Below are 18,155 nucleotides of genomic sequence, written 5' to 3'. Positions count from 1 at the left end.
CAGACCTAAAATGGGCATCCCACTCCATGCTGGGGACGCATGCACAAGGTTACACTAACTGGTACTCTGCCTCCGTTTTCTTCCATAACAGGTGATGTTCGAGACATATCAGTTTGAAGGGGTCTACATCGCTATCCAGGCTGTACTGACGCTCTATGCACAGGGTAAGGACATGCACGCACACATCTTTTAATCAGTCTTATCTTATTCACTTTGTCTCTTTAATGCATGTAAGCGCCAAAGTATTTTAAGTGAATAACAGAACATGGGGGATAGACAAAGGAGACTTGTGCTAATTTGTTAGTTTCAAAAGGTGACTTGTTTATCATTTAAGACCATTTTAATATGGCCCTTCCCCAATATTATTAGATTCCTTAGATACTGCACAACAATTTCACTGTTTGAAAGTTTATAATAACCCTGCAACATATTTAGGAAGTCTGGAGGGCGACTTAAAAAAGACTATCTATGCTATCATGTTAGTATTTATCCTCTGTCTCCTAATAGAAGTCTGCCCATGACTTGGACCAGTGCATTTTTCTTAAAGTCACTTAATACCTAAACGTACCTCAAACATGAAATAATATTGGGCACTGATTGGCATGGGCAGTAGTGAGTGAGTTTATTTGATTCAAATAATTAAAATTGTTAAAAAAAAAACAATGGCGCATGCAATAAAACACAAATAAAATCTCATTAATAGGCCCACTATTCTTTTAAAAAGATTCGGGCATTATATCGTAGATAACAATAAAATATAACAGTGCATTAGGCTTGTTTAAAATACCTTTCATGTAAACACGGTCCTTGTTGAGTCTATCAGCAAATGAGAGAGATCCACAGTGTCATCTGGTTGGCACCTTGTGAGTTGTTTATTTTCACTGATGGGGCCACATCTGGGAAACATCCCATTGTGGAAACCAACCGTTATTGATGCAGAGGTCCAATTATGAAGTTGAAATTATTGCAAATAGGAACATAGCGTACCGTAAGACGCAGATAAAATTTCAGTTGTGTGCCCACAATTTTTTTAAGACTTTGGTCATTATATCATTAGTACCAAAAAATATATTCGATGTACATGAGACCATTGATTGGCACGGGTACATCTGCCTACAGACAGGCAATTGATTATAGTATTCCATTTGAAAATTACCTTAAACATTTCACCAGTCCAGCCTACTCGCTGGTACCATCCTTGACCTTTAACAACAATGTGTTTGCAATTACTGAGGTGGAAATGATAGCTTTGATAAATAAATGTAGTAACTCCTGCGCGCCTTGTACTTATGATCTCCCAATATCATTGTGAAGTTGTTTATTGAAGCTTTTGTTCAATCACGTTCTTACCTCTGTACAAGTAACTCTTGCCTGGAAGTAGTCAATAATCCAACCAAGCTACAAAAAAGATCCCCAAAACAACCCATCCAACGTTCGTGTCATAGGCTTATTGTACGTAGAAGGACAATTATCTGCAAAACATCTATTTAAAATTTTAACTAACTGAGTAAACAACAATATCGTATATGTTTTTAAGTCGGTTTTCACCCTGGATGTGCAACAATTGGCAGTATTACTGCCTCAACATTACTCACTGTAAATCACCAGAGAAAAGAGGACACACTATGTTTGCTTTGACTACAGCGCTGCATTTGACTAAGTGAATCAAAATCATCTTGGGGCAAAACATCCCTCCCTGGGTATTGATAGAGGTGTGTTACACCTTATATTTGCCTCGCACACAACCACATTGACAACACTGTAGGAAACCAACACAAACAATGGTGCGTCCTAGCACCCCTTCTTTTTTCTCATTATATTTCGGACATACACCTTTATATTCATAACACCAACGTTTTTCCTCCTAAACTCCTAAACTAGGTACCTACCAGATAAGTCATTACATTTATTCTGCTCATATCACCATCTGCTCACAAACGCCAATAGGACTCCAGAATCCATTAGAAACTCTAAATCAGTTCAATTTCACAAATAATTTGACAGTTGATCCTTTCATTTGGAATGGCGAAAGTGCAATTCATTTGGAAGTTGGGCGAGCAACCAATTGTTTTTGTATATATGTGTGACTACCTAGGCTTTACATAGGAAGCAAAATGACCAGCATCTTAGCAGCTGTCAAAGATAAAGGCGGAAGCTTTCACAGTGCCAAATCAATTAAGACGTACTTAAATACGTAGTGGAAGAGCAATCAATCCAACAATCCTGGGTTTGAACGCTGAGTTATTTCCAGTTTTAACATGTGTCCATTTCTCTCACGGAGGAAAAACCTCGAAAAACTCAAAACCTTTTACATACAAAATATAAGGACATTATTCAGTTTTCGCACCTCAACTCCAAATTGTATTGTATTTAATGCTTATTAAGCGCAACTGTCACCCGAAAGGGTATCCTGGCGCTGAGACCGTATCTAACCATCAGGTGAGGTGTATTACATTGCTCTTGGGAACAGGTAGGTCTTAAGATCCCTTTTGAAAGAGGGCAGATCTTGGCTACTCCTTAATGCCAGAGGTAAAGTATTCCACAATGTGGCAGCCGTGAAACTGAAAGCGCGGCCGCCCATCCTCACTCTATTAATCCTGGGAATCCTCACCAGGAACGCCGAGGAGGATCTCAGAGGTCTGGCAGCTTGATACCAAGAAAAAAGATTTTGGAGTGGTATTGGTCCTAGTCCATGCAGAGCTCTGAATACCAGGCATGAAGCCTTGAAGGCAATCCTCTGCTGGACCGGTAGCCAGTGCAGATCGGCTAGTGCTGCAGATGAAGAAGCAGAACGTGGCCGAGATAGAGCCAATTTAGCAGCCATGTTTTGGATCCTCTGCAACTTTAGGATCAGGATCTTAGGAGCTCCCAGAAGTAGTGCGTTGCAGTAGTCTAACCTACTGAGGATAGAACTTCGCACTACCTCTGCTCTGGCTCCCCAGGGGAGTATTGGTAGGATCTTACGTAGGGTACGAAGCAGGCCCATACAGGTCGCTGCAGTCCTATTTACAGAGGCATCCAGCTGTAAATTGGGTTCAAACAAAACTCCTAAATTACGAGCCGATTCTGCGGCTTCCACCGAGCCCGGAATAGAGGTTGGCCAAAAGTCATCCGGTAGCACGCGAGGGAGACGGTCTAGGGAGCAATGGAGTACTTCCATGTTCGACCCATTAAATTGGAGTGAGTTAGCTTGCAGCCATTCTGCTGTAGCCGACATACAGCGGTGAAAGGTGTCCCTCGAAACTATCTCAGTGCCCTCAAATGAAAAAATCAATTGAGTGTCATCGGCATAATTGATGACTGATCTGCCAAATGACTTGATCAGGTCTACCAGGGGTCGGAGATACAAGTTTAAAAGGATCGGGCTGACCGCCGACCCTTGGGGGACACCATGGTTCACCTGTCGTGTGGCTGATCGAAATGGTGGTAACGCCACAGCTTGCTCTCTGTTGCAGAGATAAGATGTTAGCCAACTTAGAGCCAGACCGTTTACTCCCACGCTTTGAAGACGGCCCAGAAGAACCTCATGGTCCACCGTGTCGAAAGCGGCCGACATGTCAAGCAGCACTAAGAATGCTGACTTACCCCTGTCGACACGCGTTCGTAGATCGTCCAACACGGTAACCAGTGCGGTCTCAGTGCCGTGGGCCGGTCTGAAGCCAAATTGGGCGGCATCCAGACAGGAATTTGTTTCCAGGAAGTTGGACAAGGCTCTCGTGACCCACCTCTCGAATTTTTATCGCAAATGGTAAAAGCGAGATGGGTCTATAGTTGGCCGAGCATAGAGAGTCTAGAGAAGCCTTTTTTAGCAGTGGAGTTACTATTGCCAACGTCCAACTGTCTGGGACTAGCGCTGTAGTCAATGACTGGCAGCAGATGGAATAGAGTGGAGGAAACAACTCATCTTGGAATGCCTTCCAGATCTTATGAGGCATTGGATCAAGTGGTGAACCTGAGGATACGCCATTGGCCAAGACACAGAATTCCTCTAGCGAGGGAATAGGAAAACAAGACATCTGAGAGGAGTCTACCTTGTTGTTATCCCATGCGGGTACCGAATGGCAGGGGGATTCCAAGGGGAGGGATAAAGACGGCACAGACTGTCCGGGAACTGAAAGTCCATTCAGAATGGTCCTAATTTTCTCCTCGAACGCGAGGGCCAAAGAATCACAAAGTTCCTGGGAAGCCGGAATGGCTGGTACTGTACAAGACGGGTTAGATAGGTTGTTAATCAGCTTGAATAGAGTCTGCAATTTATTAGAGGCCTTCGCCAAGGTATCTTCTAAGAACTTTGCTTTAGCGCTTCTTAGCTGGGTCTTATATACCTGCAGGGCCGCTTTATATGCTGCCCTATCCAGCACCTTATACCCTCTCCTCCAGGTACGCTCCGCCTGTTTGCAACGGAGCTTGTGCTGTCCAAGATCATCAGTGAACCAAGCATTGGCTCCTCTAGGTCTGTCCCTCACCCTTCGCAAAGGGGCCAACTCGTCCAGAGATGTCAAAATTTGCTGGCAAAGGACAGCATAGCTCTTGTCCACACTATCCTCCACCAGAAAAGTCCTAGGCAATAGAGTGGGTCGAATCGGCTCCCTAAAAAGGCGAGACTATTGTCGATTAAACTTAGTGCCGCCCGGGTTACTTGATTTTAGCGGAGCAGGCAAAACAATAGACATATTGATCAGTGAATGATCGGTCCAACACTGATCCACGACCTCTTTCACTACAACCAATTCCTTCTCGGCAAATACCAGGTCTAAAGTGTGCCCCTTGACATGAGTGGGTGACAAGACCAGCTGTGCAAGTTGAATATTGCTACACGCTTGGCAAAGTTCCCTATAGGCCAGATCTTGAGGGCCAGAGATTAAAATCACCCAGTACTAAGAATTTAGCATGGGAGTTTGAGAGGTCATAAATCAAATCGACCAATGACTGAAGGCCTGTTGTGGTCGAAGAGGGAGGTCTGTAGCATAAAAGGCCTGCTATCAAGGTACCGCCCTGGGCCGTAATAGAGAAGCCCATGAGCTCGAACCCTAACACCTCTTTTACCACCAGTTCCGAAAGGGAGATTGAGTCTCTGAAAATGTAACCTACTCCACCCCCCCTACCAGAAGCTCGGGGAGTGTGTCTTATGAGGTAGCCCGGTGGGCAAGCCCAACCGAGTTCCATCCCACAGTCTGCTGAAGCCCAAGTTTCGGTCACAAATAATATGTCCAGATGTAAAGATTCTATTAGAAGAGCAGTCTCAGCATAATGCTTAACGAGAGAGCGAACATTCAGCAGGCCACAGGAAAGAGTCCTATGAGAAGATGGGATAGACAAACATTGAATACCAGCCGCAGTAAGGCACGATGAATCGTAAGAATCCTCACGAGTATCTGCCAAATGAGAGGTGGCAAGCACGCCGGGCGCAAACGGGCTTACCTCTGGCGCACCTCCGGCGCGTATCCGCTGCGCGCCTGCTTGCCCATATCTATTTATAGTAGAACGCCGCGCGGGCTTCCGGCTGCTAGAGCCTCTAGACCCGACCAATATGGCGCCTGAGAGTGGCCCAAGCGTCAACACTCACCCAAGATGGCGGACGGAGCACCACGACCCTACTACCTATGTCCCGCAAAATGCGAGTGAGGACACAATTATTATGCAGGTAAGCCTAACTATGCCCCTAGTTGCTGTACTGACAAGCGCCTGATGATTAGGCAAGGAAAACAACAGCGCGATTACAAGCAGCGCAATTTAAAAGTAATATGCCCAGGAATATACAAATAGGATTAAAATCTGTCCAGCAGTGCGCGCGATGAAAGAAAGGTCTGTAAAGCGTGTTGAGAGAGCAGCTTAAATAAGCTCTCCAATGCGCGGGCTTCCGGCTGCTAGAGCCTCTAGACCCGACCAATATGGCGCCTGAGAGTGGCCCAAGCGTCAACACCCACCCAAGATGGCGGACGGAGCACCACGACCCTACTACCTAAGTCCCGCAAAATGCGAGTGAGGACACAATTATTATGCAGGTAAGCCTAAGCTGAGGATTAGCTTGAAGTGTAATCTTTCCTCTATTAAATCTCAGTTTTTATTGCTAAAAATCTACTTCTGTGAGTGTGCCACAGCTAGAAAAGACACAATGATGAGTATAATCTATAACTCTCTTATAATGGACCCACAGACCTCTCTTCCATCATTAGAAGAATTGCTGAAAATGCCCAGTCTCAAGTGAGAAATTGCTATAAGAAATGCTCTGCGGGATTCAGACAGAATGAGGCACTTAGTCGATATGCAAACCTGCAGTTTACCTTCAGCAATGCTGTCTTAGGAGTAGGCAACAGTATATTGAATCCTATCTCGAAGCCAGCCTCAAACAGAAATAATCACGATTTTGGGGTCTGTATAATCCACTTCGACAGTTTAAAGGTTCCTGGAACAACCACAAACTGCTTCTTAAAACCGGCAGACTGCAATTTTAGGCAAGCGACCTACTAAATGAAACATATCTTCTGTATATGCACGAAATTACACGACCTATAAAGCCAATAATTTTTTACCTGCATTCAGAAAACGAACTCTTTGCACAAATAGAGAAGCGACTGAGAAGGGCTTAACCTTACAAACAGTTTCATCGGGAAACTGACAAAGATCCTGGATCTTGCTTATTGCAGACTCAAGACAGTTGCTTAAATACCTTTGTTAATGTTTGGCAGAAGAAATTTCCGATTGGTCTGCATGACAGACCGAGACATGGGAAGCTAAAACCTTGAACTATCCTCACCACAGGACTATGTGAGAAGCATTGTGTCTTGTACAATATGCACATAAACTGTTTAACAAACTCTCCATTGAAGTGCATACTGCACACTATACACACACAAATTCTTAACAAACTAAGTCCTTGATTACACTTAAGACACAAAAGTTGGCTAATATTTCTTAATCTACTGAAAGGAAGAAACTTTGTAATCTGTTTTAGGATTTATACTTTAATTGATGGGTTTAACTATAATACATTTTACAAATGTGTACAATAAAGTAATACACAAATACATACACTTACTACTGTTTTAAACTCTTGTATACACAGAACCAACAAATATTTTTCATTAAACATGCCATTCTTCCCAGTATAAATAATCCACATTTCTACCCAACCATTATTCTTAATTCATAACTCTGCTTTCCTGTATTAATAAAGCTAATTACCGCTATCCTTACAGAAGTTGTTATCCCCAATTTCCTTCTTTACCTCCAATATGAAATTTGTGCTTCTAGGGAAACTCAAACCGGAAAGGTCTCTGTCAAGGCACTAGCGAGCTCTCACTTAATGTCAGACTGCTTTGTGTGGGCAAAACAGCCCCCGTCCCTGCTGACACTTGCATGCTCTCACTGAAAGTCTGCCTCCTTTGCCCTCCTGCAGTCATTCTAGGGCAGTGATGCTTCACCTTTTGACTTCTGTAGAATCCCACTTACTTATTACTAAAATTAGTGGCCCCCAATGAGACATTACTGGAATCCAGTGACTCCTACTGAGTCATTACTGAAAGTCGGGAACTTCGACCAAAGCAATTTTAATAATTTGGACTGCAAAACATCACACAAAAATACAGACACAAGCATTCATCTAGCAAATACACAAATGATAATCAATTTAATAAATTCAGATATAAAAAAATCACAATTTTAAGTTTAATAAAAAGGTTAGAACTTGTCGAAATTCAATTGATGCCACCCAACGTCCATACTATATTCTTTTTGATGCACTGGACTGCTCCCATGAATCAGCTGGAGGATACCAACTTAATTTTTAGCCTCCAATTTGAAATTCCTTCACATTTATAGAGCATTTAACAAATGTCAATTTTACATTTTGCCTCTTCGTTCATATACTCTTTATTAATATTTTTTAATTTTCCAAGCAGTCACAGACCCCCTGAGTATGCATTATGGACCACCTGGTGTCCTTGGACCACAGTTTAAAAAACGTGCAGCTGTCATTGGTGGTGGTACATAGGCTCTGGGTGTTGAGAAGCCCACTGCATCCCAGCTAGGACTGTTTTTACTACCAATCTGCAAGGAGGAGGGGTCATTTTCCTGGTTTGCATTATAGCCCTGACACTATTGCGAGACCAATACATCCCCTTTCGATTCTTTTCAAAATTCCCACCTAATTCTAAAATGGCACCCTACCCTTCTTGCCTCCTCCAATCTCTCTTCTTTTCTCAAATAAAAAAATCGAATCCAACCTACCTATGTAATTGTAAATGAATGTGCTTTTAAACCTGATTTCCCCTGCTAATCCTGTGTAAAGGCAGTTAACAAAGCACTCCACCTTCTCTGTTTAAAATTCTGATCCTTTGAGCAAAAAACTCCCCTTTCCCATTTTAAAGCCTTCGTTTCCCAGATCTTTGTATCAAAGTTATGGCAATGTAAATAATGTTTCTCTGTGGGAGGTAGGAGGGAGGAGGAGGGAGAAATGTTAAGTGCTGGTTTGATTTACTGTGGCTACTCTTAAACAAGGCTTTTTTTGGCATGGGGCCATATTCCCTTTTGGTTTGAGGAACCTCCAGAGAATCTGGAGACCTGATGTACCCTTTGGGGGCACTTGTCAATTGGAGTAACTTTCAGAATTCTGCATACCCTCTTCCTGCTCAGTCTTCCCCTGGAATCTGTTTGCCACCATCTCCTGTTTTGAAGCAGAGGGCTTCTCCAGCCTACGTACTGCTGTCTGATGCAGTGCTGGCTCGCTGCCTCTTGTTGTTAACTGATTTTAAGGCGTCTACTATAAATGCTACCAGGTATGAAAAGACTATGATAGCAAAGACTGACCTTTTTTAATGTTTGAGAACCAGAGGCAAAAAATAATTGGATAAACTATTATTGGAAATATTCTTACGTACAATAGATAGCTACCAATATCTGTCAGGGTTCGATAAACAAAACTAGAGTTTCAAGAACTGCAAAGAACAATATGATGTGTTGTGTTATCTAGTTTAATAAAATAGTTGGGAGACGGCTACAGACATGTGCTACTGCCCGGCTAGCCAGCCATTGCCCCTCAGCCAATGCCCTCAAATGCCATCACTCTTAAACCTATACGTTTAATGAGAAATGCAAAACTACAACTAAGATGACCAATGGTATCAAATGTGACATTTGACCACCTGATAGCTAAATGGACACATTTTATTATGGAGTTGATGAGGAGATGCAGCAGAAGATAAAAATGTAGGACACATTACATTTTCACAGATTCCATTGTGGTCCAATCTTGAATAAAATACTATCACAAAGGGGAGACAAGAGGGGCATTATGGGGCACCCACCAGCCCTTAATCACTCAAACATAAATTGGCGTGATACCCTCAGAGAAATGCGGCTTGGTTAATCAGCAACTCAGCAGGTTAGTACCAGAGACCCTATGAGTTCTCTGTATGCTGCTAGTTTGTTACCTAAATTCAAGGAAAGTCCAAGAATTGGACGAGGATGGCTCACTCACATAATGTGACATGCTTCATCATTTGCCACCTCATCCCACCCTGGTAAGAGGTTACTACCAAGGTGGACTCGACCTCAGAATGGGGCTTTTCTGAGGGAGTTCTTTGATCTTTCTTCTCTCAGGACAATGATTTAGGTCCAGTTCATGACGTTAAAAAACCATGGGATAATCCACTAAAGTATCCTTTAATTTGGTGGTATCCCTGGTTGATTAGAAGATTACCAAGGGGTAAATACTGGAGGCATACTTGGGTGTAATGACCTGTATACGTCACTGAACAAATAATTATGCCAACATGTTTCTGCCTCTAATCAGCCGTGGGTCTAAGGCATTCATCAGGGTCGTGTCTATGCCCCATACACTGCAATTAGTAAGTGCTGTGTGGGCTTAGATATAAACAGAGGACCTACCTCTCAACTGGTATCATACTTAGTAATAACCTAGAACTATTTAGCTAGCTGCTTCATGGTCTGTTCGGGGTGGGTCTCTCCTGTAATCAAACTTTTATCAAGGCAGAGAACAGCAATCTTGAATAACACGGATACCTCTTAGGGATGTAGCATTGACATTTGATAAGTGATAGTGAGGGACACATTGTTAAACAATTAAAAGACTTTTAATGGAGAATATGCTTTTCAAAATTGCATACTTTTTATGTTTGTTGTATGTCACAATTGCAAGAGGTGTGGGCTGTGGAGGTTATTCTGTGATGGGAAGTGTGGAAGTGACGAGCCACTGCTGAGCCGCCGAGCCCAGCATGGACGAGTGGAGGGAGGCTGCAAGTGATAAGGGCGACTAAACTCCTGAGAGGGAAGTGAGCGGTTGTGCAGGGAGGGCGACACAGCTAGTGCCGTGATTCTTAACGTATGCGCGGAGGAGTTCGGCGCTAGGACGGGTGCGGCTTGCACAGCGGAGAGGACCACCCCACTCCCTCCTGGCCTCCTGAGTCAGTGCTCCGTTCAGCTGGGGTCTTCTGCTCAGGTGATCTGGAAATAAAAGTGAAGTTGAGCCATCAGCCTCAGTACCCCCCTGCTCCTACGATAAACACCGGCCCTGGCACTGGTACTGGCAAAGGAAGGCAAGCACTGGCAAAAATTTTACACAGTCTCCGGAGTGGAAAGGGGCATTAGCATCGGTGCAGAAGCTCTGAAGGGGGCCGCGAGCTGCTGTGAGCTGTTGAGTGGTCGCGTTGTTGTGGCTCCCCTATGAGAGAACGGGCCGAAAGATCTTGGCCGGCTGATTCAGCCAGCAGAAGTAGCCATTAGACGGCGGTAATTTGGCTCAGGGAAAAATAGAGTAGAGCCATCGATAGCAGGAGGAGAGGTAAGGCCCATGTCAGAAGGTATTAGTTGCCGCTTGCAGAGTGAGTGCTCAGGCCCTGCGGAAGCGACCCAGCTAGGTCTGTGTGTGGCTTGTGGTATGCCTGCTGTGCCTAGTGTGCTACTACTCTGGTCTTCTCTCTTTTTTTGCTCCTTCGGCCTCCCCAATCTCCCTGACTTTTTTTTAAAATAGGAAAGGGAGGCGTGGGTAGCCTAGGGAGGTCTCAAGGTTGTGGAGGTGGCCAGCGTTAGTCTGGGGCGGTTCCGTTGTAGTTTCACCCAACCCCTGCTCTTCGCTCTCTGTTTTGTGAGTAGCTACCTTGAATCAGGATCTAGACACAAACCTCCGAGGCGACAATCCGGCCATACAGTGGAAAATTTACTAAGGGCTGCCAACAGTTCCAGAAGTTGGAATTTTAATTATTGGTCTCTACTAGCTCCAGGCTAGTTTTCGGAGCTGTGTAGTGCAGTGTAACACTGTGCTACAGCTGCCACTGAAAATCAGAGGAAATACGCATATAAAAGTAACTAGCTGAAACTTCGTCAATCTCATTCAGCTGTAGTGGTTGGGAGCGGAAGTAGTAATGTCTCATCCAGAGTACGCGGAGGCGGCGGTCAGTCACTCAGGCAGGCAACGAAGCCTGAGTAAGATGACCTCAAGAAAATTACTCGTAGGGCGTGTGATTTCCTCGTCACCAAGACAATCCCATAAAACAAGGAGATCGCACAGCAGTACTAGGCAATTTGTTATAAATCCCATCCAGTCATCACCGGTTTCTTCTGAAAGATGTGTCGGATTGTACCTGAGATGGTAGCAGTGGTCCCAGAGGGATTGGTTTCCAATTCCAATCTAGTAGCGTCTTCTCCTTCAGACCTTTTGGAATCTCGGGGGGGGGGGGGGCGCTATTGTATGCCTGCTGGGGAACGGACTCAGATAAATGAAGGTGTCCAGTATGGCCTAGTTTGGCTCAAATATGGTTACAGATGCCATCGTCGTCCAACGGAACCAGCCTCACGTTTCTCTGAATAGGTCTAAGATAGACTGCATGCCTGCTGTTACACCTGTCGGGCGGGGGGGGGGGGGGGCAGGGGGGCGCATCTGTAAGGGATTTAGCCAGGACGGTGGTCCCGAAGAACCTTTGGGAGATGATCCTAGTAGGGTCGAGAAGGCAACGATATGTAAAAAATCGAGGTCTGGGGAAGATTATACACTCCCAGATATCGACATAGAAGCTCAAATAGGGGGTTGGGGAGGCCCTCCTGACCATACTTATAAGGATGAGCACCCAATGAGTAGATCTAATGAAAAGAACTCTCTAATTTTAGGTTCTTCTCCTAGGCGCCTCTCCTTGCCCCCTTTATATTGTAGCTTAAGTCATTTGATTGGTTCTTCTTCGGAATCTGCTCACGATGTATTTTTGCCTTGTACACAGCCAAAGATTGGAAACAATGGGGATGGTGTCCACTTGGAATATCTCTTTTGTATCGATTTTTGTTTTTTCAAAAAATATTTTTTTTTTATAGTCTGTTCTGTCCATATTGGAGAAATCTGTATCAATTTCTGATCATATATTGGAAATTATGTCTGTAATGCTGTTCGAAGTGCAGAAGGGAAATAAGTTTGGCACAGATAAAAATATACTTATGATACACTCCCATATGGAAGCACCTGCGAATGACAGGCCATTACCATCTGCTCCTTCGGAAAGTTGAGAGAGATCTCTGTTCAAGCGGGTATATCCCTTTATTTGCTGTCCCCCACAGAACCCGTGTGTGACCTTAAAAAGGAAGAGCTTTGTTTAAATACATTACTTGGGGAGGTAGAACAAGGTCCCCCTTCGGTAAAACCTATATATAAAAAAAGTTCCCTTTGTTTAAATGGTAATTAAAAAAAGGGGCATCGGAGGAGTTGAGAAAACCAGGGGACTTGTCTCACAGTTGGGTAGGAGAGTGGAGGAGGAGGTTTCAACTCCCACTACCTCCCATGCCCTGTACCTTAATCTGCCAGAGGGTGGCGGGTGGAAGGCAGGCAAGACGGGCAACCCCATAAGAAATCATAAGGTGGTAAATATGAAATGGAAACATAAAAAGATAAGACTATTTCCCAAACAAAAATCACCAAAAGATCGCATTTTTCATGGATTTTTTGACCGGCAGAGTGTGACACATAGAATGATGGAGGAGGGAGTTGCTAAATCTCTGTTTGAAGGGGGGGGGCTTCCTCTGAAGGCCCCCACACCACATATGGTGACAGCCAGGAGGTGGGGGGTTCTGGAGCGGCAGTGTCTTCACCGAATCTGTTACTGCAGTCCCCCCAAGAAGCCCAACTCACCTTGATTTACGAGTTGGTTGACCCCTCGGGAGGGGACACGGGAATAGGACATGAGGTTTCCATGCCCCAGACAGGGTCCGGGGTCGGGGTGGTCGGAAATCTAGAGGGGTGGGTTCAAGTGTCATTCAAGGCGGGTCCAATAGAGCTCTCACTGAGACCATTCTATTGTCTAATAAAAATATGGAGGGCGCTCCACCCAACGCTTCTGTCTCGCGTTTGAATACTCAGCCTAATGGTGGTGCACAAGCATCTAGCTACAGCCTTTATGGATCCCCTCGAGGGACGCCATAAAGAGAACCAGTGTGGTGCAGAATGTTTCATCCACTAGCCTGGACTTCACTTTGTTATTCAACAACAACATCTTTTCCGGTAAATAGATGATTAATTCTCAGCATTTTCTCCCAGATTGAGGCCTTAAATTTGATATCCAGTAGGGATATTCTAAACGTGAAAATGAATTCATTTAATACTTTTCCCTATTCTAGAGTTACGCTCTGCACCCTGATTGTTGCTAATTTGGTTATGCAGAATTGCAAGCATTTTCTTCAGCAAGGGATTGACATTACATCTGTTTTAGATTATGTGGAATCTCCCCCATGCATCCCATAATTCAGTGCCCGAAAACCCTAAGCGCCGTTAAATCAGTGGTGTCGGATGCAATGGGTCCCAACACTTGAGTATTTACCTGGTAATCCCCAAAATATTGTCGTCTCTTTGGGCAAGAGGGGACGATCAATAAACATGGTGATGGGCTTGGCAGTTGATCCCCAGGCTCCGAAGATGGAAGATGAATTGGCCCAGTGGTGTTGGGTCGCGAGAGCCTTGAACAGTACCCGCCCTTTAGCGGAAAGGAGTGATCCTTTGAGGTAGCATGGGGGGTTTACTATTGTCGTGGAACATGTCTGGTTTGGGTCACAGTGAGATAAAAGGAAATTTGTTGAAAACCTTGAACCCTTTAATTATGTGTTTACAAGAGACTTAGTCTTGTAATGAGTTTGACTGTGATGGTAATTTTGTGTTTTTTAGTCCTGCTAAGTGCTCTGAAAAAGGACACGCTAGTGGGGGGGTTGCTATTCTCCTTAAGAATTTGATTAATTGGAATCAGATGGTATTTGTCATCCCTCAAATCTTTGCAAATGCTTGAAGTTGGCATATTTGGGAGACAAATGTAGATTCTCTTTCTTCCTCCTTGCTAATTTGTATATTTCTCCTGGGAGACACTATGACCCCTTGCTGAGTGTATTTTTTTCATTCATTCATGACATAGCTATTAGGGAATATTGTCCCCTAGTAATAATCGTTGAAGATTTAAATGCCAAAGTCTCTAACTCTGCTTCTGAGATCTACGCTAATCCTGATAAAGAGAACCTGGTATATACTCTAGATTTTATTACCAAAAAATATAAAAACAGATAAACGAGGGTTCTCCTTGCTCGAGACCCTCAGAAGTATAGATCTGATTATTTAAAATGCGAAAGTGCCTGCAAATAAAGTAGTTTCATTCCCCCATACTCAGTCTCTTAGATTGAATAGGACTCGTTATTTAGCATACCATTACTTCGCAGCTTTTTACCACGAAGTTTTTACTTAGCAATTGCTGTTACTACGCAAGTTTTTAGTTCACATACCTTTACATTGCAAGTGTTAATGTATGTGAACTAAAAAGCTGCCTAGTAATCAAAACAGACATTTACCCCAACACTACACTAAATACAAATACGCTACCCTACACATAACAAACTCTAAAACATTACCCAAACCCCCAAACACTACACTACCCTACACAAACACCACAACACTACCCTAAACCTTAAATCACTACCCCCTGCATGACCCTCCCCCTTCCCCCCAGCCCGCTTCCTACACTCAAACACTACCCTGCACGACCACCCCACACTACCCTAAACCACTACCCTACACAGCACCACAACACTACCCCTGCACGACCCTCCCCCGAACCCCCAGTCCTGTCCCTAAACCCTAAAACACTACCCTACACTAACACCACATTACCCGAAACCCTAAAACACTACCCCCAGCACGACCCTGCCTCCATCCCCAATCCTGTCCCTGCTCCCAAACACTACCCTGCACGACCCCCCCCCAACACTACCCTAAACCCAGATACACTGCTCTACTCTACACAAACATCACACTACCCTAAACCCTAAAAAACTACCCCCAGCACGACCCTGCCCCTACCCCCAGTCCTGTCCCTATTCCCAAACACTACCCTTCACGACCCCCGACACTACCCTAACCCCAAATACACTACTCTACACAAACACGACACTACCCTAAAACCTACAAAACGACCCCCAGTATGACCCTGTCCCTACCCCCAGTCCTGTCCCTACTTCCAAACACTACCCTTCACGACCCCCGACACTACCCTAAACCCAAATACACTACTCTACACTAAACAAACACAACTACACTACCCTAAAACCTAAAAAACTACCCCTGCACGACTCTCCCCCTAGGACAATGCCCCTGGCTTACCTCTCCTGACGTCCTCCTCGTAGCGCCCAGGGCCGCCTCACTCCATTATGACTGGTGGTGCTGCTCTTGCCGCTCCCTGTCACCTCCTGCTCGTGCTCCAAATCATCTCCAGCTCCGCTTCCTTCAAGCAGTTGTCATCGCGCACCTTCACGCCTTACGTCGCTTCCATACTCTGGGCCCCAGTGCTCATCCGGTCAACGTCGCTTCCTGATCCTGTGTGTGCGCTCATCTGGTCAGCGTAGCTTCCTGATCCGCCTTAGCGCCATACCCATTACAACGCATGCATAGTTACAACACATGCGATGCAGCAACTTGCGTAGTAAAGGTTACACGTTGTTACATCGCATGCGTTGTAACGCTTGCGAAGTAATGGTATGCGGAGTAAAACCTCCGTAGTAATGGGTAATTACCTCTTATATTATGTGGTTGTCTCTTATCAAATGTTTGGGGCTTGTGAAAATGTATTTGTTCTCCTATCTGCATTGAGTGACCATAGTGTAGTGGGTATGACAGTGGCTTTTGATTGACCTACTTTGGATCTGGGGAACTCCGACCTGGGCATGAATGTGTTTAATAAAGCAAAAGGACGTTCCTTTTGGACATCAAAAAATATGTCTGAGGTCAGTTTGATAATTAAGAAGGCTTATATAGAGCATTCAGGGTGTGTAACCAATAACACCATTCAGTGTTTTGAGGCCCAAATGGAAGAGATCCGTAATTCATGCTCTAGCTCTGTTGGCCGTCGCTCAGCTAAACAGGGCATATTTTCGCAGAAAATATTAAATCAAGAAATCAGTTAGTTCGAAAACAGCACTTACAGTTCTCTGAGTCGTCAGCAGGAAATTAATCGCCTTAAATGAGTAAGAAGTTGCCGCAAACTAAGTGAAAGGAGAAGGGATTACGATTTTGAGTGGATTGGCCTGAAAGTATCTGCACGGGCCAAAGACTCTAGAAAGTACTGGTGCCTGATAGCGGAATATTGCGACTCAAAGCAGAAGGCTCTGCCTATACCAGAGAAGGACTGGGTGGATTATATCTCCTTATTATTTAATAACAACAGTCCAATTGTTTCTGTTGTGATTGGTTGGATGAGTCTACTTTTTTTAAATTTGGTCACCCTTCAGGAGAGGAATTAGTGGGGTTTATAAAGAAAGCCAGAACATCTGGCGTGCAAGATCCAGACGGAATTCCGATTGCGTTAATTAAATAGGAGGCTGTTGCCTGGGGAGCTTTTCTTGCCCTGCTGTTAAATTATTGCTTTCAAACTAGGAAGGTTCCCCTTTCTTGGAAGGGGAGTGTTGTATTCCCTTTGTATAAAAAGGGTCCAAAAACTTAGCCATGCTGGATGCTTCGGGCAAATTATTTGCTAAAAGCATCCAGTGTAATCTGCAACAATAGGGCATGACCAGAATAGCATGCCTCCAGAACAAGCCGGTTTCAGAAAGAAACATAGTACTTTGGATAACATTGTAGAAAAAAGTTTTTTTACGGGGCATGCATTTGATGAAGTGAACTGCCAAACGCTGTGGCGAAAGCTCCTCCGATTGGCTATCCCACATCATCTTCTGGATCTCATCATGGAATTACACTCCGATACTTGGTGACAAGATTTGATGGGAGGATCGCTAGGATTATCGCGTAAGATTAGAACATATAATGGGTTTAAGCAGGATTGCATGCTGGCCCCGCTCTTGTTTTCTTTATATTTATCTGATCTTCCTCGCGCCTTAAACCTGGTGAGGGAGAATACCCCTAAAATTGGTACAATGTCCGTTGGTTCTCTATTATACGCGAATGACGTGGCCCTCTTTGATTTAACGCCTATTGGCTTGCAACTAAGCCTGGAAGCCTTGACCAAATATGCAGAAGCCAATTCCTTGAAATTTGAGCAAGCAAATGATGCATTTGGGCTTCGCTGAAACGCTGACTCCCCCATGCCAAAGTCTTTATGGAAGCTGTTTATAAAGAAGTCTGTGACCTCCATTAGTCTGACCAGAGATATTGCTTTAAGTCAGCCCAAATCGCGTAATGAGGTGGTCTGTGGGAGTGCTTTGGGGAATAAACCACAGCCCTATTTAACTTGGAATCTACCTCAAGGGATTAGGAGGTTGATGCTCTTGTTGAGACTCTATTTGTTGCCCTTAAGAGAAATTACCGGTATTTGGGATAAAATACAGAAAGAGGAGAGAATTTATGAAATATCTTGTTTACAAGTTCAAGATTTTATATGTGTTATTTGTGTGTCCGGAGTTGCAAAAGGCTAGGCGTATTTTTTTAAGATAGTCCTACATCAAATTTAGCATCCATTCCGCCCATGAGGCCCGTTTATTTGTCTTGTCCCCACCAAATGAAACAGTTTGTCACAGGATTTACCTTTTTCTTTTTACTTCGCTGTTTATTAGGCAATTTTAATGTTATTTTATTTATGGATGTTTGTTTATTCGGTTGTATATGCGTCCAAACATTTTTTACTGTCGCTTTTTAGGAATGCATGTTTTATTTTGCTCCTTGTATGTTGCACTTT

General features: G+C 44.1%; 1 protein-coding gene across 1 annotated transcript in view; it reads left to right on the top strand.

The window, feature by feature from the left end:
• The window catches only part of LOC146798173 (actin-related protein 2-like), a 147,494-nt gene that overhangs the window by 61,047 nt on the left and 68,292 nt on the right, over positions 1-18,155 (top strand). Inside the window, exon 4 of the mRNA XM_085625436.1 lies at positions 92-164. Within this exon, the coding sequence (XP_085481562.1) occupies positions 92-164 (73 nt within the window). The remainder of the gene's footprint in view (positions 1-91; positions 165-18,155) is intronic.

Source organism: Triturus cristatus, chromosome 9 (genome assembly GCF_964204655.1).
Source record: "Triturus cristatus chromosome 9, aTriCri1.1, whole genome shotgun sequence".
Taxonomy (NCBI): Eukaryota; Metazoa; Chordata; class Amphibia; order Caudata; family Salamandridae; genus Triturus; species Triturus cristatus.
Note: the sequence above shows the minus strand (reverse complement) of the source record. Positions and strands in the feature narration are given on the sequence as shown.